General features: G+C 38.8%; 2 protein-coding genes across 3 annotated transcripts; both read left to right on the top strand.

Annotated features, from left to right (window-relative positions):
* Positions 1–249: 249 nt before the first annotated feature.
* On the top strand, positions 250–19839 carry esrra (estrogen-related receptor alpha). Of its 2 annotated transcripts, XM_079585748.1 has the most exons (8): positions 250–760; positions 4674–4784; positions 9748–10158; positions 10697–10813; positions 10949–11062; positions 11236–11403; positions 14529–14798; positions 16576–19839. In XM_079585748.1, the coding sequence occupies exons 3-8, from the start codon at positions 9753–9755 to the stop codon at positions 16827–16829; spliced, it is 1329 nt and encodes a 442-aa protein (XP_079441874.1). In that variant the 5' UTR covers positions 250–760; positions 4674–4784; positions 9748–9752; the 3' UTR covers positions 16830–19839. The 2 variants fall into 2 exon arrangements, with proteins under 2 accessions (XP_079441874.1, XP_079441875.1); XM_079585749.1 differs by lacking the exons at positions 250–760; positions 4674–4784 and adding an exon at positions 5146–5389.
* A 2606-nt stretch (positions 19840–22445) lies between these two features.
* Positions 22446–27567, top strand: prdx5 (peroxiredoxin 5). Its single transcript, XM_079585419.1, has 7 exons — positions 22446–22936; positions 23060–23252; positions 24496–24630; positions 26195–26326; positions 26437–26475; positions 26666–26730; positions 27206–27567. The coding sequence occupies exons 2-7, from the start codon at positions 23160–23162 to the stop codon at positions 27309–27311; spliced, it is 570 nt and encodes a 189-aa protein (XP_079441545.1). The 5' UTR covers positions 22446–22936; positions 23060–23159; the 3' UTR covers positions 27312–27567.
* Positions 27568–27616: the final 49 nt, after the last annotated feature.

The following is a 27616-nucleotide window of genomic DNA, read 5'->3' as shown; positions in this document are numbered from 1 at the left end:
CAGCTTCGACGAACCCTGTGGGAAGGCCGAATTATTAATAGTCACGAATCATGGCAGTTATTAAATTGCCTCTGTTTGCAACGAGCTTTGTTTCATTTAGACTACCCCTCAATCAGTTACCAAAATAGCCCGGGATGTAAGAAATCTGAATAATTGCTTCGGATAATAGATCAAAAGTGTGTAAACTCGTGAGTCAGACATACAGTAGGTCAACCTCTTGTTTAAAGCGCTACTGCTGCCGCTCGTGACGAAGGCGCGAGGACGCGTGATTGGAAGCGGGAGTGGACGTAACGGAGAAACAGCCGACGCAAGAGCAGAGAGGGAGGAGAAACAACGAGGATATACGTAACCGGGATCTCAGCTGTATTAGCGGAAGACAGGATTCAGGCTTCCAGTGACAACCGAAACAGCAATATGAGGAACTAGTCCAGGGAAGAGCGAATCAAACATGGATTAAACATACGCGCTTTCTCAACTGACTGCACTCGCGCCGCCATTCATTCAAATTATCGAGTAGTTGCATTGATTTTACGTCACATATAGGCTAGCCTACCGTATCGTACGTAGTACAACACCAGAATTGCTAAGTAAGGTAGCCCACCTCAGCAAATAGGCAGAGTAACGTTATCTGCTCTTTAAATCCGCGTGTAGGAAGATACAGTGTTTTAATTTATGTGATAGTCCTTTGTAGGATTTACTGTTTTGCTCACTGGTTTCCTTGGTTGTTTTCGAGGCACCAGCAATGTTCTCTGAATTACTGGTAAGTGTTTACCCAACCGGCACCCAGCAACGCAATATCCTTTATTTTGTGCGTTTAATGCTAATGCGCTTGTTGTGAACCTGTCAGATAAGCATGATACTAACTGTCGTCATATAGTCCATCACTGGCAACTGTCTGCTGTCGCCTTATTTCCATGTTACGCTCAGCAGTAAAAACTTTACACTGTAAATAGGTCAGTGTGTTCTGATAGTTTGCTGTTTGTGTACGACTACTAACAGCACGAGAACATGTCTTGACAGATTTGATTTAGTGCTTAACATTTGAATTCGCAGACTGTTGCTTAATCGTTGCATATAAATGAGCATTATGCGCTTCTTACTGCGATAAAAAGGGGGGGAAAGTCCGCAGTAACACTTTGCAGCACGCTGACCTTGATCGAGTTGTCCCCTGGCTCGTGCATTGTGTCAGCGCGTGAGATTTTTACCTCGGACTCTAGTACTCGAGGCATGTCGCATTACCGGTCCAGCATTTCAGTCTGGAAACAAACTACCTGGAGCGACAGATCTGCTTATAATCTTGTACACGTCGTCACTGACGTAATGCAATTGGTACAAGAACGTAGTAATTTTATTTGGCTTTTAAAAGTCAGTGGGCACTCTTTGAAGCAGACTTGGCTACTCAAAAGCTGTACGTGTACTAAACACTTCACATGCTTAATCGTTTCCCACATTAAAAAGTTTTACACTCAAATAAATAGTTTATTAGATTTCTAAAGTTTAAAATGATGTCCTCTGACAAGAGATGAAAGTCACCATGAAATCAATATGGACCATTTCTATTTTTATGGAAATATTGCAGTGTTTATCAAAAATGATTTATCCATGCTCATCATTATTTCTTTTAAATGAATGTGCCCATGTAATCTTTACTCGAATAACTTCCCCTCCCTCTTGCACTGACATCTCTCCTCTAATGACGTATTTACTGGCATGAGGGAGGGGCAAACCTGCCACTCAAATGAGGTCACAGCAATAGCAAACCACAAAGATCAAATGATCCAATCAATTCCAGATAGACAAAATCAAGTCCCGTCCTCCATTTTTTTCTTGTTTGTGAGGCCATTTAGTTTAGATATACGTCACAATAGAGAAGAAAAGACTATCGCATGTCGATAAAAGCTGATTTGTTTTATATGGAGCCAGTTGGGGGCAGACATGTTGAGATCGCGTAATGTGACCAGCCAAGCCTGTAACATCCTTGTTATTGAACATTTTTGGAATAAATTACTAAAGGGTTGATTCTGCAAACAGCACATTTTTAGTAACTAAAATCTCTGATTCTGCATCCTGCCTCTAGTTGTCAGTATAAAGCCCAAACTTGTTTTTTGTTTTGTTTTTTACATCACTTCGGGACAGTAGAACGCATTGCCTTTAAAAGTATATTCCCATTTGATAGTGTGCGTGAACACAGGTGATGGACACATGCACGCTAGTCCAGTGTCTGTGCTATTTCTCTCCAAAAGTTATGAGAAATACAATACATAGACATCTTAAACTAGAGTTGCGGTATCTCTGAACCTCTCTCAAGGCGCATGTGAACTGTGAGCACAGAGTACACACGGTTAGAAAAGTCGTGTGTAAAAGCATACGTATGTGCTGATGACGAAATTTGTGTCTCGTGCACTGTATGCATACAATAGCGCACATGTAAAAACCGAACGTTGCAGGGCTAAAGTCTAAGATGACTGCCATATAATCAGCACAACAAAAAAAATATTGCTGATTGCACTTTTAAATTGAAGCACAATCAACAATGTTGCTTGCTTCATAGTCAATGCCTGGAAGTCTCTAAAGTTTTAGCTTGAGGCAATTTTTGAAACCTTTTTTAACATGTATGAGTCTACTAACATATGTGATTAAAAAGTATTTTTCTAATGGTAGTGTATACTTTATAGAAACTGTCTTTGAAGTTGACCACTAGGCCCCTCTTGAATGTGATTGGGATCTCTGGTCTTAAGAAGTTGTAATCCAGTTTAGCAATCAACCCTTCAATGGCCAAGGCTCACTGAACAAGGTCACCTTTTGAGGTCTGCTCTGACAGCCTTTGCTCTACGGTCGCATGTATGCGTGCTGTAGTTGAAGTTCAAAGACTAACACACAGTACTTATCTCTGATTTCTCTGCTGAGAATTAGATTTACATAGTAAACTTTACCTTGGAAATCAGTTGATCACTGCTATTATGCTTTAATTTAACACACAGCACCACCTGACAACTATACTTATACGGCTTCACGATATATCATTTTAGCATTGATATCGCAATAACTTTGTAGCTTTAACAAAGATTAATTATATTGAATTTATACAGTGAAGACTATGCAGTGTTATTTTACACTTGATTATTTAATTTCTACCTGGATACTGTTAGACTTGCTTGAAAAACATAGGCTAAAGTTTATTTCATTTGTATCTTTGTACTATTGTATTTATCTATGCTTGTAATTTATTATTTTATGAGCAGATTCACTCCCCTTCAAAATCACTCCAATCATTCTTTCCAAATAGAGCTATTAATCTGGTGAAACCGTTTCATATCGCAATATATATATGGCAGAAAAACTAAATATCGCAATGTCAGTTTTTTTCCCCAGTATCATGCAGCCCTAATACTGACTAGTGTAAGAATAGGTTTAATTCCGAAAAGTAGAGCTGTTCTTAACTAGGGTACCTCCAAAAATAAATCAGTAACCTTAAGTGATAGAAAAAAACACAAGTAGAAATCTTTAACTAATGTTACAGACCATGCCAACAGAAGCATTGAAGTCTAAAACAACTTCACTTTTGTACTTTTAAAATGTGACAAAGACATTCCGTTTAAAACATCGTTAATTAATGCTGTTAGTTACATCATATCTCTTCTTAAGCTACCTTTTATAAAGTACAAGTCACTGAAAGATAAAAATGTAGTGGAGTATTTTCGGAGGCCACAAACTGTGTCGGTTGTCTCTAAATGTAAAAAAATAAATAAAGTGAAAATCTATGAATACATTTTGGGCTCAGTTTTCTGTAACACAACTTTACCTGCTCATAGTTTTATCAAAGCACAATTAATATCTGAAAATATATATATGTAAAAAAAAAAAAAAATCTGTTAATTTATTTTATATCAGGTAATGAAAATGTTTTAGTTTTAGTTAATTATAATAACCCTGCAATTCCCCATATCTCTTTTATAAGAATTGTCTCTCGGCTGTGAAGCACATTGTGTTTGCTGTCACACAGAGCCCTTTTGGAGTTACTGTGCCTGTCCTTCAAACCCCTCCAGTGACTTTGACCTTTGGAATGTGTCAGAGAGCGGAGGGGGGAGGGGGAGTGTTGTGTGCAGAAATCATATGAGAGTATCCAAGAGTCCGAATGCGTGAATGACAGTGAGCAAGGCCAGAGAATGGTTGCATGGGAGAAAAACAAAGAAATGGTTTCTCCCTCAGTCAGCATTTTGTGCCTAATGGTGAAGGTGGTGAGGGGTAAAACATGGATACGGTGTAATAAACACACAGATTAATATGGGGTACAAATCAGGCTCTTATACAGCCCTACTAGAGGTTTGTGTAACATTGACCAGGACTGACTCATTTTTAAAAGAAAGAAACAATGCAAGACCTAATGCTGATGAAACCACATTTACAGCTAATGTCGTCTCTGATTAAATCTGGGGTTTTTGTTAGATATCTGCAATGCTTTTGTGGGAGGTTTAATTTAGCTTTAGTTTCGAGAAGAAGATGTGGTTCAGACTAACGGTGGTTTCGGTTTTGTTTATTATTCAGCCACTTGATGGCAATATGTGCCTCTTCTGAAGCAATACATTTTATGAGTCCTTGTTTTATACTGTCATGCATATTCAGTCTAATATTTATTGAGTTGATGTATCACTAATTTTCTCTGTTCTTGCCAGGGTTCCTGATACCCAGTTTGAACTGACCTGCAGTCTTCTGACTCCAAAATAAAGTGAGAAGATTTTCAGCATACGCAACAAGACTAAAGACCTTTGGCTTTTGAGCAAAAGGTAAACAAATTGTTCTCTAAAAAGCTTTTTCTCTTATTTTTAATTCATACTCTGATCATTTTAATTTTCACATTATATCCTATTTAAAGCATGCATGTCATTTTAAATTAAGTAATTAAAACATAGGAATTCAGCTGTGGGATATATTGGCAGTAAGATGTATAATCTTAGATGTTTAGACCTGTATTTTGAGTTGCTGATTTTTTCTTACCCTTTTCTGTCTCTCATTACATCAAACGTATTAACATAACTGGCTTGAGCTGAAGGAAAACAATAACCTGTCAGCAATGTTATAAAACATTTTTAACAATCATTATTGCTTGATTATCTGAAATGTATAGTGTGTGTGTGTGTATGTGGGGCTGCATATGAGCAACTCTCCTCCTTCCTCCTGAGGGCAGCCAATGATTCATGACACGTTTGTCAGGGGGAAAGTGAAGTTCAAAGATGCGCATTGCTAACTAAACTACGCTTATTCAGGCATGTTTAAGGGAACACAGACGGATTTATTTGTGTGAGTCAATACATAGCTATTTTTGGGTACATGTTCTCCGGTAGAGACGTTTTTGGAGGAAGTGGGACGTATCTTAATCTTGAATGAGTAGGTAAGTTAGCGAAAGCTTAGCTAAGCTAGAGAACCATTTGGCTGATTCTTATGAGAGCAACACAGAACTGGACTTTTAAACATTCGAGGGAATAATAATTCAAACGAGCATAAATCCGGATGTATTTAGAATTTGTAAGCTTTACATACTTATAGGAAACGTTTGATTCTGTTGACAAAGTAGCAAAAACAGCACAACGCATATAGCTGTTTTTTACATTCAAAATTAGCTTTGAATGAATTGTTATTATTAGTCATCTTTTTAGTGAACCGGGCTGACTCGGTCCGAGCAGTTCTTGAGTGAACAACTCCGAATCATTGCACGAACTGTTATATCCGATTCGTTATGAGCAAAACCGAGTGATTTGATGATAAGATTTTACTTATGGGTCGAAAAGTAAGTTGCTTTAAAACGTACTGGAAATACGAGTTTGTAAAATAGTTATGTCAACAAGCAAGATTTGGTTTTAATAAATAGCATTAAACGTATGTACATAAACTCAGCCGAGAGGAATAAATAGTAGCCCATCGTTTAAAAGAAGGTTCCAGGTGACTTTGTTTTCACGTGTTGCTGCAACAAACTGATCATATAAATTATGATAAGCTGTCTTATTAATAAAACGTAATAAACAGTAATATCTTAATACATTCATGTTGATGTTCTGGAGCATGAAATATGCCACGCCGTGATGACAGGGACCACGTGATTACGTAATAACGCGATGACGCAAAAGAGCGCTAAATCGTTTTGAAGCGGTTCTTTGAGATGAACTGGTCGAAAGAACCGACTCACTGTTGGACTCCTCATCGCCACATCAAATCTCTCAACTTTTAAAGTCCACCTTTTCTATGTAATGAGCCGAATCGGAAATCGCACAACGCTGAGGTTTGCGTGAACTTCTGCGGGAGAAACGCCCGTGCGTGGTGATGATGATGATGATGATGATGGAGGTTGGCACATGATTCGTTTGCCCCTTTTCCTTTGTAGTATGTCATTTACATGTGTTTGAACCGGAACGTTTCTCCATATCCGGTTAGTTCAGTTTGATGAGGGATTTAGAGATCTCAGCTTGACCTCACGATGAGCGATTGGATAATTTACCTCCTGTGAAGAGGCGCGTGTCCTCACTGTAGCCACGTGATTAGGTTGAGTAGAGTGCTCAAAGAACAGGGCACAGCTAAAGAATGAGACCAGTGACATGTGAGCGCCATTACTGTTGATTTCCTTCACACATCTTCCATAGTCATCATAAATGCCATTCTGTTTGTATAGGTTAAATCGAATTCAGAGTTCAGGTTAATGTAAGTGTGCCAGAGGCAGAATGAACATGTTTGGCAGAAAGTACAGTGGACTTGGAGGCAGTGGGGCACAGTTACATTCTTACACACTCGCCAAAGTTGCAACACATCACATCTCACACAACCAGGTGAAAGGGGAATAGTGTCTCTGTGATATTCGCTGAGAACAAATGAAGGTGGAAATGTTGTTTTTGACCATAATCTGAGTGGCAGAGAGTGTATGATCATGATGTGAATCCGTATATATGCATTAACCTATATATTTCAGAAAATGTATGACTAGCTGCTCAATCATAAAGTCCACAAGTATTGCATCACGAGGAGCATATCTCATTTTTGGTTGTGTTCCCTACTTGGCAGTTGTTCCGCATCTTGGGTAATTATTTTATGTGCTAATGTGATAGACCCTTTTTCTTTTTCGCTAAATGCATAAAATGGCAAGATCAGCAAATTTAAGAAATGGCATCATAGGTCAGATTATCCCCGAGGGCGGTTTATGAACTGTGGGTATCTTAGACCGGTTAAGAGTCTGTAGGGCATCTTTTGTGGAGGTATAATTAGACGATTGGGTCCCTCTCCTGGATTAATGACCCTAATCTGGTGTGGAAGGAGGCCATGGCACTGGGATTATGGACAGATTTGTGCACAATTCTGTCATGTGCACATGTGTGTTCTGCTCACAAGGAGAAGCATTGTAATACATTTTCGTCTGTTTGAATCGCTATACAAGTAACCAGTAGATCTTGTGTTTGATTGGCTTTGCATAGCAATACTTCAATTAATAAATACTGAACATTCATACTCGTTAAAATGCTCTGATACTACATGCATATGCTATTTTGCAAGCAGAACGAAATCTCAAGATAGTTCAATATTAACATTGTCTAAATGTACTGCATCCATAGAGTTGCTGTTGTGTGAGCAAAGGGGAGTGAGTGGGAAGCTTGATTAATTGTAGTGAACTGGTTTGTTTGGATGTTTCAATGGAGAAAACAAAGAAAAGAGTTCAGAGACTTCCCAACATAACACTGCTTGAGAGTGAGGACATATAGGTGCTTGTTCGTCTCTGGGCTCAAATGCTTTTTGCTTGCTCAGCATGCACCTGCGTGTTAACAAAAAGAAAAGAGCAAGGATTACTGAAAAATAAACAGTAGTCCCTTCATCTGTTTGCCATTTATTGCTTCTTTAAAAATTCTTCTTTTTAAATTAGACTTGCTGCATTTACACTGTAAGGCCTACTGCACATATTCAATATTTAGGCACGCATTGAATTGTTTTTGTCCCGTCTGTTTACATTTACTTAAGACAGTCTGATTGTGTTTGCATTAATGACCTGACAAGATTCCCAGAGGCTGACAACAGCACAGTTTTGGATTGAGTTAGTTTCTTAGCAGTAGTCTTCACTGGTTTGGTTTATCATGGGGCGTTCTTTCTCCTATTAAGGGGAGGTGTTTGTTCTCAGTAACAGTAATTTACTTTTCTATAAAGGTGATATTTGCCCACTTAAAACGATTTCCGGTGGCTTTTGTACTTTTTATAAGGCTTTTTTTTTTATGCTAACCTTATCAAATGTCATGTTGTCAAATTCTTAAGTGCTATCAATAAATTAGAATAAGACTAAGAATAAGGCTGTTACAATTATGCAAATACTGTTATTATAACATACATTTTGAATTTTTAATATAGGCTATGTTTGAAAAGATCAAGGGAAAATGAAATGATAGGCTACTATACAACTGCAAAAACAGATAATATTGTCTAAAATGTAACTCACTTAATATTAACTTGAACTGCTGTATAAAATCAGTATCACATTTGCACGCGTTCCGATAAAACAATAGCGCTCTTTCTTGCGTGATATTGCTTAAAGGAGAACTCCGGTCAATTTTAACATTGTCGAGTTCACGCGCATAGGTTTAGTTACCTATGATCACGCGCGTGAACTCGACAATCGACTACTTTGGACTTCGACCGAAAACAGGATGTAAATTCAGGTATTTGCGCTGGCTGAAATAACATCATTTTTATTCATATCTTTCACATCTCCTGCAGTCAGATTCACTCGTGTTCACTCTGAAGGAATCACTCAACATGGCTGGGCACTTGTAATGACACATCAAGGATGATAAGAGAAATAAAAGCAGGTTTAAAACATGCCCCATTGAAGTCAACAGGGTGCACATTTTAAAAAGAGGATAACACGGTGTAGGCAACACCGATTTTTGTCGTTGTTCTCTCCATTGACAGCACTCCAAATTTACAAAAAAATGAGCTCAATGTTAAAATTGACCGGAGTTCTCCTTTAACTATTTTATAAATATAAAAAACAAAAATGCATACAGGGGCATTTTCTCCCTATATCTTGAATCTGGAGACATTTTTACTTATGTCAGTGGCGTTCTTGACCCAAGCACCTGTTACTTTTCGACCCTGGTTGTTCTGTGACATTGCATGCATCACTTCATTTTGAGTCTGTTGATTAAAGGACAAGTTCGGTATTTTACAGTTAAAGCCCTGTTTTCAGGTAGTTTCTGATGAAATAGAACGGTTAAGATTGAAATTTGGACTCATGCTGCTGGCCCGAGAATTTTTGGTTTCTGTGGTAGCACCCCCCCCCCCCCCCCCCCCCCCCCCACCTCCACAATGGCTGCATAGGTGCACTGGAATAATCCTTCCTAAAACCCATTAAACTTTCTTTTACAAAGACGTGAAACTCACAGAGTGGTCAGGGGTGTTCACTGATATGCTCACACAAAAATCGCTGCAAAAGATGCTTTCCAACAGGTTTTATCTTAGTTTTTTTAAGTGTAAAATACTAAACTTGTCCTTTAACCTTCAGGATTCAGACATAGTAATTCCCATGCATTAATTTTTATGTAGGTCAGAGTCAGAAGGTTGACTTTCAGATATGTATCTGATTTAAAGGCACATTTGAAAGTGTCGCAAATCAAATGTGGAACAGTGGAAGCATTCATTCTTGACCTCATCAAGACTATGATGATGATGATGATGAAGTTAAAACTAAAAAGGTCCCTCATTGTCTCACATATTTCTCCTCAGGTATCATGTCTTCCAGAGAGCGACGCTCCGACCTGTACATAAAGGCTGAACCCAGCAGTCCTGAGGGAGGAGGAGGAGGAGGAGGAGGAGGAGTAGTCGGCGGCGGGAGGACCAGCCCGGGAGGCGCGTCCTCAGACTCCTCTCAGAGTGCAGGAGGGGGTTCCAGAGGAGAAGGCGCTGGCCGCTACTCCCCGCCCCTTTACACCCCCGCTCTACGTTGCCATTTTAAGGAGGAGGGTGCAGATGGAGCCGAGGAGGGCTCTACCGGCAGCGGGGGAGGCCGCTGCAAGTATGCACTAAGCACGCTTCCCAAAAGGCTGTGCCTGGTGTGTGGCGATGTGGCGTCTGGCTACCACTACGGAGTAGCTTCATGTGAAGCCTGTAAGGCTTTCTTCAAAAGAACCATACAGGGTGAGCATGTCATACTGTGTAACAGATTCACTTGTCGTTACAGATAACTTGTAAGTAAGCCAAGCCCGCTAGTGGTCTGAATCAGTGTTTCCTGCCCCCCTGAGAGCCACCGCTCTGTCAGCCTCTCGGCAAAATAAGACATGTGTATCCAGAATTTAATGTGATGAGATAAAAAGTTGCATTCCTTGAAATAATACGAAGAACAGCAAGTCTTTATTTTCAGTCATGTGACTCATGTCTGACTCAAATTAAACAATAGCTGTTTTCCCTATCATCGATTTTGAACGTATCATTACTGACTGGTTGTTCATATGACATTCAGTTAAAAGATATAAAACATTTTATTGTAACATTTAAATAAATGTAAAAACTATTTTTTAAATAATAATTTTAAATAGTTGTATTATTGAATGATATTGATTGTTAAAAATATCTAATATTCTTTATGAAGAGCAAGTGGCTTCTCGCTACAAAAACATAATTCTATAGGAAACACTGCTGTGAACTCTAGCATAACGTCTTCACTTCCATCCAACAGGCAATATTGAGTACAGTTGTCCTGCCTCTAATGAATGTGAGATCACCAAGCGCCGCAGGAAGGCCTGTCAGGCATGTCGCTTCACCAAGTGCCTCAAAGTAGGCATGCTCAAAGAAGGTGAGGTGGCACCTGGCCAGCACAACCAGTCCTCTCTTTTACGATACCTAAGTACCTCACAGTGTACGGTGTGACCCACAGGCAGTGCCAATTCCCTAATCCTCTTTCTGTGTTTGGTGTGTGCGTTCGGTGTAGGAGTCCGCCTGGACAGAGTCAGAGGAGGACGGCAGAAGTACAAGAGACGCCCAGAGGTGGAGAATGCCACGTACCAGAGTGCACCGATACCTTTAAGAAAAGAGGGAGAGAAGGGTAATCAAAAATTATTTGTGTAGTTTTTAATAACTGTTTTGTTTTATAATTTTATTGTATTTTATTTAAAAAAAAAGTCATTTTATTTTCTAAAACATTTCTCACAATTATATAATTTTGTGCATTTGATAGATAAACTTTGGCTTGAGTAATGTTTAGTTTGTTTCTCTCAGGTTCATCCAGCATCATTGTGTCTCATCTGCTGGTGGCGGAGCCAGAAAAGCTGTTTGCTATGCCAGACCCCTTGCAGCCCGACACGGCCCAGCGCACCCTCACCACTCTCTGTGATCTGGCCGACCGGGAACTAGTTGTTATCATCGGCTGGGCCAAGCACATTCCTGGTAAGTGAGAGCAAGAAGAGGAACTGCGAGACGGTTGGCAAGGAGACTGTTCTGGTGTCGAGCTACAAGTTTCTCACTCTCCTGTTACTTAAATTAAGCTAAAGTAAAACTACCACATAGTTATGCCTTCCTCGACCTTTGACAACATGATTCACTGTCTGATTCACATTGCACATGAAACTGGAATGTACTTTCTTGATCTGGTAAGCTCTTCTTTGATTTATTGACTAAGGGCTTGAAGGGTTTTATATCAGTTAGCCTAGAAAAATAATTTGGGGGTTAATAGAGGATGAAAAAAAAATATTGGATTTCGTTAGGAATCCCCTGCCAAAGTTTACCAGTTTAGTGGCATCTAATCTTTTTTTTTAAAACAGCTAGTAAATATTGTTAACTTTATATATATATATATATATATATATATATATATATATATATATATATATATATATATATATATATATATATATATATATATATATATATATATATATGCATATTCTGCTTTGTTAGTCTGGTGTTGGTTTGTTAATTAGTCTTATTTCCTGCTGTTTTTTCGTTGTGATCTATTATTATGGCTTAATCTATTTCAGATAAATGGCATGCACAGTGAACGGATAATGAAAACATAATGAACAGTGGTTTTACGTTGGTCAGACAGTGGCAATTGTGGCGACTGAATAATTAGCAATATGGACCAGATCTTATGAAGGCCAAATTTTTTCCACTAGAATTAAGTTGTATAATGGTACTAATTTTAGCTGCAAAGGTCCCCTGCAAACTGTGCCAAGAGTAGCAGACATCCTCTTTTGAAATATCCTCGTTTGCTCTGTGATAAAAATAATAATAATTACTCATCATGTTTACTCATGCAAATTCTTGATCTTCTTGATCTTGATCTAGTTATACTGATGCTTTTTCCTGGGAAAAGTGTTACTTGCTAGCCAAATACCTCTAATATACTTGCCCCCGGTTTCACAGACAAGGCTTAAGCTTAGTCCAAGACTAAAATGTATGTTTGAGCTGTTTAACTGAAAGCAACTTAACTGACAAATCGTTGTTTTGTCTCAAGATACAAACCAGTAATGTTTTTTTCTAAGGCACATTTATAAAAGGCACTTCAATTTCCAAATTGAACTAAGGCCTAATCCTGGCTTAATCTAAGACATGTCTGTGAAACCGGGTTTTGGGGTTTGGAAGATGATCAGATCAGGGGCACGTTCAAGCTCAAATCGGTGGGCAACGTTTTGCTATGGTTTCCGGGTTGAACGGCATGTTTCCTGGAAATGCAACGAGGTTTGAGATGCGTTATCTCTTGTTTGGTGGGTGTGTCAATGTCAGCCCAATCAGCAGCAACATGTATATAAACCATGCGGTATTAAAGAGACAGCTTGCAGAATGGGTCCAAGTAAAGTCATTTACAAATATGTCTGCTTGGAGCTCGGCCTTTTCATCCTGAAATGTCACCCAAATGTTGGATCACAATAATTAGGACCCAGTTTCCACAAATGCAAAAATATCCTCTCGATTGGGATGTTCTTTTATTCTGGACGGCAAGGGTAGTGACTAACATCAAGCGTATTTTGCAGTATTAAACACGTATTTACACCGATTTCATCAGGCTCTGAAAATTCTTCAAAAAGAACACAAAGAATGGCCTTCTCAGCTGCCATAGTTGCAACACTTGTGTCATCAGAACAGGGTAGGGTGTTCAACGCACCACTGTTTCAGTTTAAATAACGTTTTGCAACTTTTTGTCTGGGCTGAACGCAGCCCAGAAGCCATAGACTTTATTCAGATCAGCGCCATGACGGGTATGAAAGCAAGGATGTGAGAGATACACTTATACTGTGTTTTCAATGGCAACTGCTATAAAAAGCTATATAAAGCTCCTAGATCACGTATAATTTTCCACAGCTCATGTTGTCTGGAGTTTTTTTTTGTCTATTGAAATTTCTTAGAAAGATATTTTTGCAGTGTTTCATCAGCAGAACAATCCAAAAACACATTAAATAACAGTACAACCCACTGAAGAGATGCATGTCTATCACTCACAGCCTCGCTAAAAGATGGCACTTAAAAATCAAAGATGGCGCTGCTGTGAATAAGGTCTATGTGCCAATAACAGGCTAACATTTCAGGAGGCTATGACAATGCCAGCTAGAAAACAGTTAGCAGATTGTTAATCAATGATATTTGATGTTTCTCACGTTTCTGAATCTGCACTGCTGGAAAGTGCTGATGCTGATCAATCACACCTCTGCAGAGAACAGGTGCCTAAAGAAAGATTATAATTGAAGGGAACTGGAGCAGGTGAGTCAGAGCTACAGTCAGAATGTGGAAGACTTTTCTCCTAATTGCTGTCCGAGCTCAGTCTTGGAAGGTGCGATTTCAAGTGCTTTAGTCAGTCCCTGGCTATTTTCAAGACCTCCAATTTTAGAGCACTATTGTGAGTGTCCACTGTGTCTCTGTTCTCATCATCAACAACTCTCATCCTGCTCTCCACACATCTCTTACTGTGTCCACTAGATCTGAGATGAGCAAGCCTTTCTTAGTCTCTGTAGGAGGTGAGCAGCTGGCTTGCACAGGGTATTATGGGATTGGCAGTGTCAAAAAGCTGAGGAATGTTCAACTTTATGCAAAAATGCCGATTTCTGAGGTGAAGGTGTTGACATCTTTCATAAGCTTTTCAGAATTTACCAACAGTGGTGGAATTTTGCATCATGACGTATTACTATATTGAATTCATATTTCAAAAGCAGTATCTCAGAATCCCAATGCCACTTTCAATACCAAGTCAAAATAAATGAGTTGAATACAACAATACTATTAAAAACATAACAGTATTAATTAAATCGTCATGTAGCTTTTCTCAATTAAGTGAATATTGCTTACATTTTTCTAAAATAATTATTTAGCAAACAGTTTAGTGTTTTTCTCTTTTTCGTGTAATTTAAAGTTTTTATTAATGTTACTGACATAATAGACTGGCAGATGTTTTTGACCATCCTTTTGCATTGATTTAAGACAAAACGTCTGTGTTTGTACATTTTTAGCATGTTTTTATAAAAAAAAATGCACCAATGGACATGTATTGTCAAGCTCTCTCTTTTTCCTCCCTCATCCAGGCTTCCTCTCTCTGTCGCTGGCTGACCAGATGTCCGTGCTGCAGTCGGTGTGGCTGGAGGTGTTGGTGTTGGGGGTGGCTTACCGCTCTCTCGGCTGCGAGGACGAGGTGGTGTTTGCTGAGGACTTCGTGCTGGATGAGGAGATGTCTCGTGTGGCCGGTCTGACCGAACTCAATGCTGCCATCAGTCAGCTCGCGCGCCGTTTCAGGGCCCTGCAGCTGGACCGCGAGGAGTTTGTCATGCTCAAGGCCATCGCGCTCACCAACTCAGGTGCGCTTCCTGTCCAGATTTTCCTATTAATGACTCATTCATTCCGCTTCTATTTTTGTTCCCTGACCGACTGGTTACGCTCTGATCAAAACCCGCCTGACCTGACTGAGTCACCCGGTAATTAAGACCAGACCATATTCTGTTTTGTGTCGTAAACGTACCCATCTTGTCACTGCTTGTACAAATTCTTCCCCCTCTTGGAAGATCCCATGAAATTTTTGATTACTGTAAATAATAAATTCAACCCCCGTATCTGCTTCACCCACAGAATCTGTATTTGTTATGCAAATACTGGGAGTCGCATGCTTTGAATCTTGAACACACCCAAGACCTCTTCCTTACGCCTCACATATCTTTGTGTACATGCTAAACATTAACCTCACCAACAGACTTATCCATGGGTCAGTGACATTTAGCACACGTGCCAAGAGTTAATAATTAGCACAAGATTCATATTATATTTATCAGGTTAATTTAATTGTTGCTCCATACCTGCACTTTCTAACTGCTCCATCAGTAATCCTCATAAAGCTAGACTTGGGGCAGTCAGAATTTCTTCGAACATCACAACAAACCGAATATGATGTCAAGCTCTTCGTTATAATAAATCACAAAAAAATATACACTAGCGTTCAAAAGAGTTGGTATGTTTTTCTTTTATTAAGAAATTCATACTTCTATTCAGAAAGGATGCAGTAAATTTATTTGAGTAAACTGAGGTTCTTTGAGTTCAGCCCTGATTTAAATCTGTAATGTTTAGGTCATCTATTGGTCAAATGTCTCTACGACTTTCCAATTCACCAAACTTGATTTTTCTGGTTCACATCTACATAATATTGTATAAAATAGCTGGATGGAAAAAACAAGGATACAAAAAAATGTCCCAAATACACATAAAAAATGTAAACATTCACTTGAGGTGGATAATTTTTTTATTTCAGTTAGAAGGTCTGTGCATAAACTATGATGGAATCACATTTACTGAATACATTAATTAATTAATTAATTAATTTCATATGACTGAATAATTTGCTCTGAAAAGAAAAGAAAATATTGTTTTGGTCATTTAGATATGCCATCAGAGGGTTTTGTCTGCATGCTCTTAAGTCACATGTAATTCAGGGTTCCCACACCTTGGTTAACTTCAAATTCAAGGACTTTCCAGGTCCAATTCCCTCAAATTTAAGGACTTAATGTGGGGACACATTTCAAGAGAGAGCAAGGTTACATTGTTTCAGCGGTTTCAGTCTATTCTTGCCATGTTTCATGGTGTGTCTGTGAAACATTGAGGTATCATCATCATCGTAGTAGTTTTGTGCACATTTGAACGTCATGGCAACGTACAACCCCAAAGTACTTCACGCGGGAAACACTTAACGTAACGTGTAAATGCGCGTTACTACTGTAAATCAAGCAAGCTAGTATGCATAGGCCACGAATTGTTGGTTTACATACATCTATGTATGTTTATTTTCAAAAACTTTCCAGGGCCTTGATTTTTTTTAATTTTTTTTTCGATTCACAAACTTTCAAGGACCCGTGGGAATTCTGTTTATTATATTTAATAAAAGTGGCTTCAATACTAGTTACTATTTCTATTTTGCACTAGTGTGTCTGGAAATTTTGTTTCTCATAAAAACTTGGGATAGAAATGTTTGTTTTATTCAAAATGTTTTGCAGTCTTTCACATAAATTAATTAGCACCCTCACTAGAATGACATAATGGTTTTATATAGATATGCTGGTCTAAACACTCGTCCTCTTCTCCTCTTTTCAGATTCAGTGTACATTGAGGACATGGAGGCCGTGCAGAAGTTACGGGACCTGCTGCATCAGGCTCTGCTAGAGATGGAGGTCCAGCGACGCCCTGACGACCCCCAGCGTGCCGGACGCCTCCTCCTCACCCTGCCCCTCCTCAGGCAGACCGCTGGCCGGGCCCTCACCACCTTCTACAGCATCAAGACCCGCGGCGGGGTGCCTATGCACAAACTCTTCCTGGAGATGCTGGAGGCCATGATGGACTCACCCTAGAGAATGAACGACGGATGAATGAAGGATGAAGAAAAATGGCAAAAAGTTTGCCCGAAGTCTTTTTGTGTGCGCAAGGGCTACAAGAGCCAAAAGAGAACTTTTTTTGGGGGTTGAATATGAAGAAGACGCTTTGTGTAGCTGTCCGCCAGTACTGGTCTTTCACATCCAATCCTCCTCCTCCATTTGATTTCAATGGGTACCACGTCAACATAGGCTTGGGTCAGTTCAGACACTTCATATTTATATCAGTCAGTGTTAGGTGAACCACAGACAGCGTGTAATTCATTCTGTCACCTCACGGCCATCCTGATAAGTGTTTCTAGGAACTAACCATTACTGTAAACTCAGAGAAATTTACGTGCCAAGGGCGCCTACTGAGACTGCAGCAATATGAACTCTTACCTGAATCATACGATTCAGTGATATCTCCTCATTTACTGATAGTAGGCCACCAATCACTACAGTTATAATCAAGCGATTAAGCTTTCTTTCTCTCCTTAAATTGGTGCATAAAAAGGCACTTGTGTAAAGTTAATGTCTTTTATAATGCACTCGCCATACTACAAGTGCTATCTAACTTTGTCCCGCTAGCTTTTTGTGGAATATGCAAAACATAAGTCAAGACTTACTGGAGAAAAGACAAACTTCAGCTTACTGGTGTTCACTGGTACTGCAATTATACTGCAACATCATATTACGGAAAGCAATATGAAAGACTTCATAACCCATTTGATGTCTGCCATTTAAAAAAAAAAAAAAACGAGAGGCTGCCCTGCCACGTCCTGCTTAGAAACTAAATTTAGTTGTGGAGTAGTCGTATAACAAAGACACTTTTTATGATTGTAGAAAATTTCCAAGAAAACCAGGCCGTCCTTTGTATAATAGCCAGTTGTTTTAAAGATTAACATCGTCGTTTTGGGATATGGACCGTGTGAACAGGAGACTATGGGTACTATAAATGCTGAACTGAACCAACAATGCGTCTAAATCAGGGTAAACAGGGAGTTTGTTCCTCCTGTAGGCCACTACTGTAGTTTTAGTTTTTTTTGCTGTGATCATTTGTTTGGACGCCTTGGGACCTTCCGGTGACGTCCTCGATTCATCAGATGATACTGACCTGCTTGTCACCGATTGAGCCACTGGTCAAGCTTTTTCATGCGTTCAGAGGAAAGATCATAGTCCGTATTGTAATCCTCCATTTATACATGGGCGCAGCCGGACAGTCTCCGTCATTCTGTGATATTCAAAGTCAAACTGAAAGCCTCTGTGGTGTAGAGCAACATTAAATGCAAATTGGAAAGCCTCACGAGATGGGCTCCAACAGAGCCGTCGCTTCGAGACTCTCCGTTGGGTTCTTTTAAGATATGTTTGCGTAGTCTCCTCATAGTTGTTTGTTTGCAGACACTCGTCTGATATTATATGCAATCATACTCCGTTTAGAGTGCTACAACTCCGCTACCTTTTATTTATTCTACACATGTGAAAACAGGAGGAAGAAAAGCCAGTTGCCATTTTGGCCTCTTTACCAATTTAAGTACTAAAAATGAAAAGCACTGATGTGCAGAGACAGACCTCGGAGGCGACGCCACATTTTCAGGGTGATTTTCACTGTATGATGTTTGCAGCAATGATTGTACGAGCGCTCTGAAAGTGGTTCACTGCAAATACACGCCATAGACGCAGATGGAAAGAATCTTCCATGGTTGCTATGTATGATTTTTTCAGCTCAAGACTAGTTTCAATCTGGGTCTGCAGAGTTTTAGCCCAAAATTCTTAGGAGACGTATTGTGATTCAGGCCTTTTGGATCATACGAGTTGCTGTTGCTCATGGCATGATTTTAGTTTTTGGTTTTCCATATACTCTATGAAGCTTGGCCTCAGGTTTGGTATTGAAATAAAGCAATTCATTTGGGAGATTGTTATAAAATGTCTGTTTTGTATTGAATTGGTTTTTTAGATTTCTCTTTTTGTGGTTGAAGTACTAACTTTAAGACATATGAAAGCCAGTGGACATTATATTCCTGTCTGTTTTTGTGTGTGTGTGTGTGTGTGTGTGTTGTTGACATTTCTGTTCAATATAGTATTGCAGATTTCTGGCACTAATATATGTGTTGATCACTGCAAAACTTCCTCTCTCTCCATTTTCTTTAAAATACTGCCAGTTTGGCTGTTAAGGGAATTTTGGTATATTTCAATAAACTCAATATCATTTTTTGATTCAATCTATATGCGTTTATCGAAGCTAAAATACTATTTTTTTCCTAATATTTCAGTATGTTTTTTTCTTTTTCTTTTCTTTTATACACAGGAGTTAATGTCTCTCCTAAGTGGTTATTGGGATGTCATGATTTGTGTACATAACCACGAATGAGTGGGTCCATTCAAAGACAGCTGTAAAATATGTCAATGTTTGTGTCAATAATAACTCTAATATAATGATGATATTACAGTAGTGTTTTCATAATGGTAAGCATTATATAAAGCCATTTTGTCTGTCAGACGTAGAACATAACAAATGATTGAGAGATAAATTAAATTCATGGCTAGGTGTTTTTGTGTGTCTGTGTATATTTATGTAAATGAGCAATACCAGAATTTACCAAAATGTTTGTTTTCACATTTTACTGTATATTCATATACTGTAAATCAAACCTCAACAGTAACACTAGTGATAACAGTCGATAGTAATAATAAGTACAGTAAAGAGCAAATCAATATTTGTATTCCAAAATATTGTATTTAAAAGATTAAAATCTATTTTTTACTCAATTTGCGGATGTTTATTAATATTATTGTTCTGGTATTTGTTTTGGTTGAAGTCAAATGATTGTAAATGTCTGTGCTTTGTTTCCTTTTTGTAAAGCTCAGTGGTTCAGCAGTAGTAATACACTTTGTTCATATTGAATCACTGTGAAGAGAAAGCAAACACTAAAACAACGGGAAAAATAGAGGTATTTTAAAATATTGTCAGTGTCAATGTTTTTTGTAATAAATTAACAAGCGTCAGTCATCACTTGTCATTGGATTTCTATGTCGTTTTGTCATTATCCTGTCTGTTCTTTCATGTGGTCGAAAACAAATCGTCCATTTTTTTATTCAAGACTTGTTTAATAGGAAATCAGTGAACATTCATGTCAAGTCTTTGATCCATTCCATTGTTTTCATGTTGTATGCAAAGCTGCAAATGATGCTAGTATTTCATTGATATATAGCTCCCGTTGTTTGCAGTTTCTTTAAAAGTAACGTTACATTTATATAGAGTTTGCGATTTTTTAATTCGCTTCGTACCATTACACAGATAAATAACTTACCTAAGTGAGTTAGACGGCGAAGTAGTGCAAAGTGCAAACTGAAATAGTAGTATTGGAGAAACATCACATCACTCGCACAAGCATCGCACCACCTGCATATACATGGAAGCTTAATACTGCCCCCGTGAGGTCAAGTGCTGTATAACCCCATACTCGTGCAGGCGACCAGCGGGGAAACAGCGCCATCGTGAGGCCATTTTGGATTCAGAATTAGTGTGGAAAACCTCAAGGCCTGTTTTAAGTTTTAGTTTAGTTTTTGATAAGATCCTGCATCAAATAACTGAACAATATTTAAGATTCATTTAAAATATTTAGCAGTAGACTGATTCTGAGTGAGAAAGTAATATTTTTGAGTTTAGCATTGTACTCAATGACTTGCTAATGAAAAAGTAGCCTTCAAACACATTTTGATTTGTGTTAATCACATTACCATCATTCTCTAGTAGCCTAACATAATAGCCTACTGTACAATGATGATATTTTTCCAGTGTTCTTTAAAATAAAACCTGATGGTTTTAGCTGAAAAAAAGTCATTTTACAAAGTCTTTCAACAGACTGAAAAATGGTATAGCAGTAACTACTGCTTGTTTTTTACAGATGTTTACAGAGACGTTACAGATGACCAGGGTAAAAGAAAATTATAAAAAATATTTATATGGCACATGATATATTCTATGCCAAGTCATTGTTCGGCTACAATTGTTATGTAGGCCTATAGATGATGATTTCAAAATGATTTCCAGCATGATTAATTGCAATGCATATTGTATTAAATGATATGAAGCAGTACACATTGATCTTTGATTTTTCATAATTTAGACAGATACCTCATGCAATGTGGCAATTTCCCCCACAAACATCACAGGTGTCCGGTCTACTTAATGTGCTTCCTGACTGATGACACCTTTTAAACACCTCTGTTCGACCCATATTGCGTAAAAACTTCCTTCAGTCAATATTTGTCAATATTCAGTTAGGTGAGATATAGCATCATTAAATGTATTGCATCATTTTGAATTAGTTGGAAGTGGAACAGTCTTATTGCATCATATTTTCCGTTTGTTATTGCATAACTCGAAATACAAAGAAAAAAACTACATCATCATCCTTCCAGGAAATAAACTCTTTAAGGACAAATTGAAGTCAGTAAGTCACTTTTTTATGTTTTGTTAAACTTGTCAGTAGACGATCCACCTATTAGGATGAATAGCAGCAGCTCTTTAAACGAGAAGGGTATTCCTGCACAACTGGAGGCTGCAGTTTCAGGACCCCAGTTTTAGGACCGCAGTTTTAGGACCCTAGTTTATTGTGACAGCGCCACCTACAGAACTGGATTACCAAAAACACAAATTTAACCCCTTTCGCGGCAAAGATAAAAGATCACATTGTTGATCACAACAGATTGTTGTTCAACATTCATTACTCGTTAAAACATCACACTCTTACTTATTTTATCTGGACAAACTGAGCATCATTAGAAAGATTTAAGACTCGATAGTGTTTATGATAAAACTCAAACAGCGAACACAGAGAGATCTGGGTCTCCTCTTCCTGATTTGCGTCAGTAATGTACGCAAGTCTCATTCGCTGTACAGCTGTCAATCATATCACGTGGTTCAACGTGACAATAATCCTACCCTTCTGCATGACGCGGTCCTGTTATCCGTGATAACAAAGCTAAGACACATCTCTTCACCTGAAACAAGAAGCTAATAAATGCACGATTTCGAGTATATGTGGTTTGTGTGTGATTTTCGTGCAATTTTGGGTATTTTCATATGAATTAACAATGTTTACAGTATTGCCAAGAAAGGTGTAGCCATTAGCTGCATATAAATTGCTTTATTATACCATATTTCAACATCTTTTTATGACTTAAAACCATTTTAAACCGCGACCGGAATATGGTACAAATATCCTATCTTACTCGATGGTGGTTTAAAGTGAGCTTTAAGTAAAAGTTTAATATTAATCTTTTAAATTGTATCGTGTAGCTTGATGCTACTTGCTCTAATCCACCTGCTGCAGGAGCTATTCTATTCCATAATCTTATTTGTTAATATATATATATATTTTCTAATGAGACTTAGGATCAAGGTGGATCTTGATACTAAGTACAAACTAAACCACCTGGATCCTAGAACTGCGGTCCTGAAACAGCAGCCGCCGCTATATCATCCAGTTCGGTAGGTGGCGCTGTCACAAAAAACTAGGGTCCTAAAACTGCGGTCCTAAAACTGGGGTCCTAAAACTGCAGCCTCCGGTTGTGCAGGAATATACTACTGCTTTAAACACACACACACACACACACACACGCACACGCACACACACATTGTCATTTCATTTGACCTTGCCCTCAAGGCTTGTAAATGCCAATTGCCATCAAACATCATTTACTGTAACCTTTCTGAAGGCATAATTATATGATATCTCAGCTTAGTTTAAAATGTAGGCCACGTTTTTAAAATGCTGGACAACTTTCAACCCATGTTTGGGTCAAACAAATCCAAAGATTTTTTTGTTTTTTAAACCCAACGGTTGGTTTAAGTGTTTTAAATGTTTGAACTCAACGGCGGTGTGTTGTGTTTGTAGGTCCAAAAAACAACCCCAGCATTTTTTTTTTAGAATGTATTCGAGGTGGCACCATACAATTTATTAACAAACACATTAATTGTCGAAAGGAATTCCTACAGAAATGTACATTACAAAAACACCTATTTTATAGAACAATAAAAAATAAAATAGTGAGGGAGTCTTTTTGTTTGTTTCATCCTGCATAGCAGTTCATCCTTGAAGGTAATTAACTTACTGTCCTAATAACAGTATATTATCTTTATTAGAGTAGCGTAATGAAGTTAAGAAGGAGTAGTCGCAGGTGAGCAGGTGCTTTGACTAAAATCCCTGTGGCGGGGGTGGGAGGAGGAGGAGGAGGAGGCCGAGGCGTGACGGGACGGGAAGGCTGGATGAGTGTTGTGTTCCTGGAGGCGCTGCTGGGTCGGTCTACGCGGTATATAAAGCAATGATTTCCACTACACTACTACAGAGAGCCGTCCGAGCCACTCACAGTATTAGACTGCTGCACTCCACACGCATCTCCAGCATGCCGATCAAGGTAAGAACTTTTACCAGGCACACCCAGCCAGGACTGCATGTCGTCGGCTTTTACACATGACCATGGCACTATTTTCGTCGCACGGTGCCTAAAATAAACGCATTAGATGCTTCTGGAATACTGTGGCGGCCATGAGGTTTTTTTTTAATGCGCGCATTTCATAACATAAGCACGGGTGTGTGTTCGTGATTTTACGTCAGCAGAATGACATTTTCGCTGCGATTTCCTTTTGCTGCACCATATTCAAATATGTTGTGGCCGATCAGTTAAAGTCAGATATTGGTGAAGGAAGTAAACTATTTCCTTGTAGGCCTGTAAGTGACGCGCAACGGAAGAAGAACGGGAGCGTTCGCGTTTGTCGCGCCGTTGCGCGTCGCGCGCTTACTGTGCAGATCCGATGTTTTACATTATTCTTTAAAGTATCCGTACATAATTTGGTGTTAAACAAAGTGTGGAGTTAATAAACCATTGATAACGTAGTTATTTATGTAGGCTACCTCAAGAACTTTATCAATATTATATTCTGAATCTGATATGCAGTGTCATGCACGCAAATACAATAACACAATCATGTAAAACCTGTTAATATAGATATTAAAGTTAACTATGAGGTTAACCGCATGTTTACACTTTAGCAACATTAAATAGCCTAATCATAAAAATACATACAATAGAAATATATTGTAATTTTATTTGTATAGAGAATTGCAAAAATCACAGAAAATGTCCTAATTGTGCCATATTTTAGTAACTAGCAGGGTTACCAAAATTCATATAAAATAATATAATATTTGGTTTGTGACCTCCTACAACTTCATAATCCTTAAATATATTGATTTTTAAAAAGAAGTTCCAGGTCCTTGTTAAGAATGAGCCATGAAGTTCCCATGTTTGCTGGACACTCTTCGCTGCTTTTGACTATTGAGTTCAATGTATAAAAAAAATACATTACACTTTTAGCTTTTGTATGTAAATTCATAGGCACAGCTTATATTTGTTGAAAAAACATGCTTTTGACATCACAAGAATCATTCAGTCGAGTGTGTCCAATCTTGTTGGGGATTGTGGTGACAGCACATGATCTCTGAAACTGTCATCAGAGCTCTGGTGTTTGTGTTGCTGTGGCAATGAATTGACTCACTAATAAATAATGGATTAAGAAATTAATCGATTTGATCAGGGTTTTTTTGTCTTTTGTCTTTTATGCTGTATTATTTATGCTACTGTTCTTAACATTTTTAAGGTTGGTCAACATCTTCCCGCTGTGGAGGTCCAGGAGGGAGACCCGGGGAATACCATCTCAATGGCTAAAATCTTTGAAGGCAAAAAAGGAGTGCTTTTTGGCGTGCCAGGAGCGTTCACTCCTGGATGTTCAAAGGTACCAATTATCTGAATTACTGCTGCCAATTATTATTCAGTTTTGTGACATATTTGGGGTTGGACAATGAATATAAAACACCTGGTTTTAGACCATAATATTTTATTAGTATGGTGTAGGACCTCCTTTTGTGGCCAATTGACCTATGGCTAAGCCACGCCCCCAAACGCGATGAGCCAATCACAGTGTGCATAGCTAACCAATACATTCGGACATTCTCTGCTTTCGCCTCCATTGAAACGCATTGCAATTAGTCAGTTTCCATTCGTTTTTATATGTTTTTTCTTTTAATTTTAAGTTTAAAATGGTCAAACGGTGTGCATGGGGTAGGCTACATGCACTAGGTATCCCGAGAGGCTGGGCGACGGCATCATTCCGTCTTGTGAATGACAGAGACAAGTCCTTCACAGTGGCCAGAAAGACTTTGAGCCATTCCTCCTCCAGAACCGCAGCCCGGTCACTATGTGAAGCTGGTGGAGGAAAACGTTTTCTGACTTGCTCCTCTTAAACACCCGTCTCAATAATAAACACAAGTGTCTCAATAATATGTAGATCTGGTGACTGTGCAGGCTATGGGAGATGTTCAACTTCACTTTTATGTTCATCAAACCATTCTGTCACAAGTCTTGCTGTGTGCATTATCATGCTGATTCACGGGCCTTCAGGGTGCAATGCTTGAACCATTAGCTGCACATGGTCCTCCAGAATGGTTTGGTAGTTCTTGGCCATCAAGTACAGTAGAGAATGGCATGATATTGCTGCCGAAACCATCACTGATCCACCGCCGTGCTTCACGCAGCAACAGTCCGGGTGTTAAACCTGTTCTTCACACGTAACTCACACTGGTGTGGGAAAGACAGTGAAGGTGGACTCATCAGAGAACAATACATGTTTCACATTGTCCACAGCCCAAGATTTGCACTCTTGGCACCAATGAAACACATTTGGCTGTGGCACGAGTGACCAAAGGTTTGGCTATAGCAGCCTGACCATGAATATTGTCTCTGTGGAGCTCCCGTTGAACAGCTTTGGTTGAAACAGGAGAGTCGAGGTGCGCATTTAATTCTGAAGTGATTTGGGCAGCTGTGTTTTTTGGATACAATCCGGGTTAGTACCTGGACATCCCTTTCAGAGACCGCTTCCTCTTGTCGACAGTTACTCGTGTTGGATGTGGTCGGTCCTACATGGTGGTATGCCGACATCCCCCTGGATATCATAGCTCTCCATACACAAAGACTTGCTGTATTGGTCACAGATGAGCCAGAGACCCACACCAACAATTTGTCCTCTTTTGAACTCTGATATCACGTCTCCCATTATTTCACGAGTCCGCACTCACATATGATCAGAGTAAATATGTGCATTAAAAATACATTACTGTTACCTTCAACCAAAGCTAAAGTTGCTCAATTATTTTCTCTACCAAGGAAGTATATTAAAACCAATTCGAATTAGGTTAGTTAGTTTTGAATGACTGTGTGCAGATCTCTTTTCATCCTATTACTGCAGCACCCGTATCACAGTCTCTTGTTTGTCTTTACTCTGTTCCCTCGTGTTTTCTCAGACTCATCTCCCAGGGTTCATACAGATGGCTGGGGATTTGAGGGCCAGAGGTGTGGGCGAGATCGCATGCGTGTCTGTTAATGATGTGTTTGTTATGACCGCCTGGGGAAAGGAAAACGGAGCAGACGGCAAGGTGGGGAAACTCTCCGCCCTTTCATTAACCTGCTTTTTTTTATTAAAACAGTCTAATTACTCTCTTTAAGGATTTCTCTATTGAGTCATTATATGGTTGATTTATTATAGGTGCGGATGCTGGCTGATCCCACAGGAGCGTTCACAAAGGTAACACTTGATTTTGAAGCACCTTCATCCATGGTTCATTTCCAGATATTTTTTTTTCATATTATAGATCTGGATGCATTAAAATCAGGAAATATTACAGGATTAAGTGTTATTTTAAAAATGCTATCCCAAATGTTCAGTGCTGTTTTAGATATTTATAGATATTATAAATCTATTTTTCTCTATAAAGGCTGTGGATCTCTTCCTAAGCAATGATCACTTACTCCAGGTGCTTGGAAATGTGAGGTCTCAAAGGTGAGATTATGGTCTTCCTGAAAAAAAAAACATGATGTCCCATAATCATGATTATGGTATCCACCTTATTCTGCAATTTCGAAGTAAGCTATTTTCTGTGAATGTGCGAGACTTCCGATTCATTAGCCACTATAGGTAAATAACTAGAAGAATGACTAAGTGCAGTAAACTTCTTTGTGCTACAAATTAGTGCATTTATAATGAACAATTATTGATAAAAGTTTGCAACATCAAGCAGCATAACATACTGTTTTTGTACAGCTAAAATAACTGGAAGCGAGTTTAACTTGCACATGGCCACATCTGCCATTTGTAACTAGATTACATTAAAAATAAGGGGACTAATCTGATAAAATGTGAAGTTGGAATCTACTCAATTTCGTCAGTCTACTTCTCATTTTCATGTGAAAGTGACACTTTCACTTCTCAGTTGCCTCTGCTTATCCTGGTTGTGTGTGTGTGTGTGTGTGTTTAGGTATGTCATGCTGATTGAAGATGGAGTGGTCAAGAAGCTAAATGTGGAGCCTGATGGGACGGGCCTGACCTGCAGCTTGGCCTCAAGCTTTCTTACTGAGATTTAAGTTATAAGTTTACACTGTATAATCGGTAACCCTCCTGTTATCGACCCGATTGCCCATTTAGCATTCCAAAAACAGTAATAGAAATTCCCAACAATCAACACTATTGTATATGCTGTAGGGAAACCTATGCAAGGAACTAACTTGTTTACTTGGAGCGCACAAGTTTGGCTGTATCGCACACAAATGCCTGGTTCTGATGGTGATGTGGTATGACATGTAATGGTTACCCAGGCTGCAATAAAGGTTTTCCTCATGATACACGCATGATGTAACTGATTTTATGATAGGAAAATTCACCTTTTTGG

Source organism: Phoxinus phoxinus, assembly GCF_949152265.1.
Source record: "Phoxinus phoxinus genome assembly, chromosome: 17".
Lineage (NCBI taxonomy): Eukaryota > Metazoa > Chordata > Actinopteri > Cypriniformes > Leuciscidae > Phoxinus > Phoxinus phoxinus.
The sequence above is the reverse complement of the archived record's forward strand: the minus strand, read 5'-3'. Positions and strand labels throughout refer to the sequence as shown.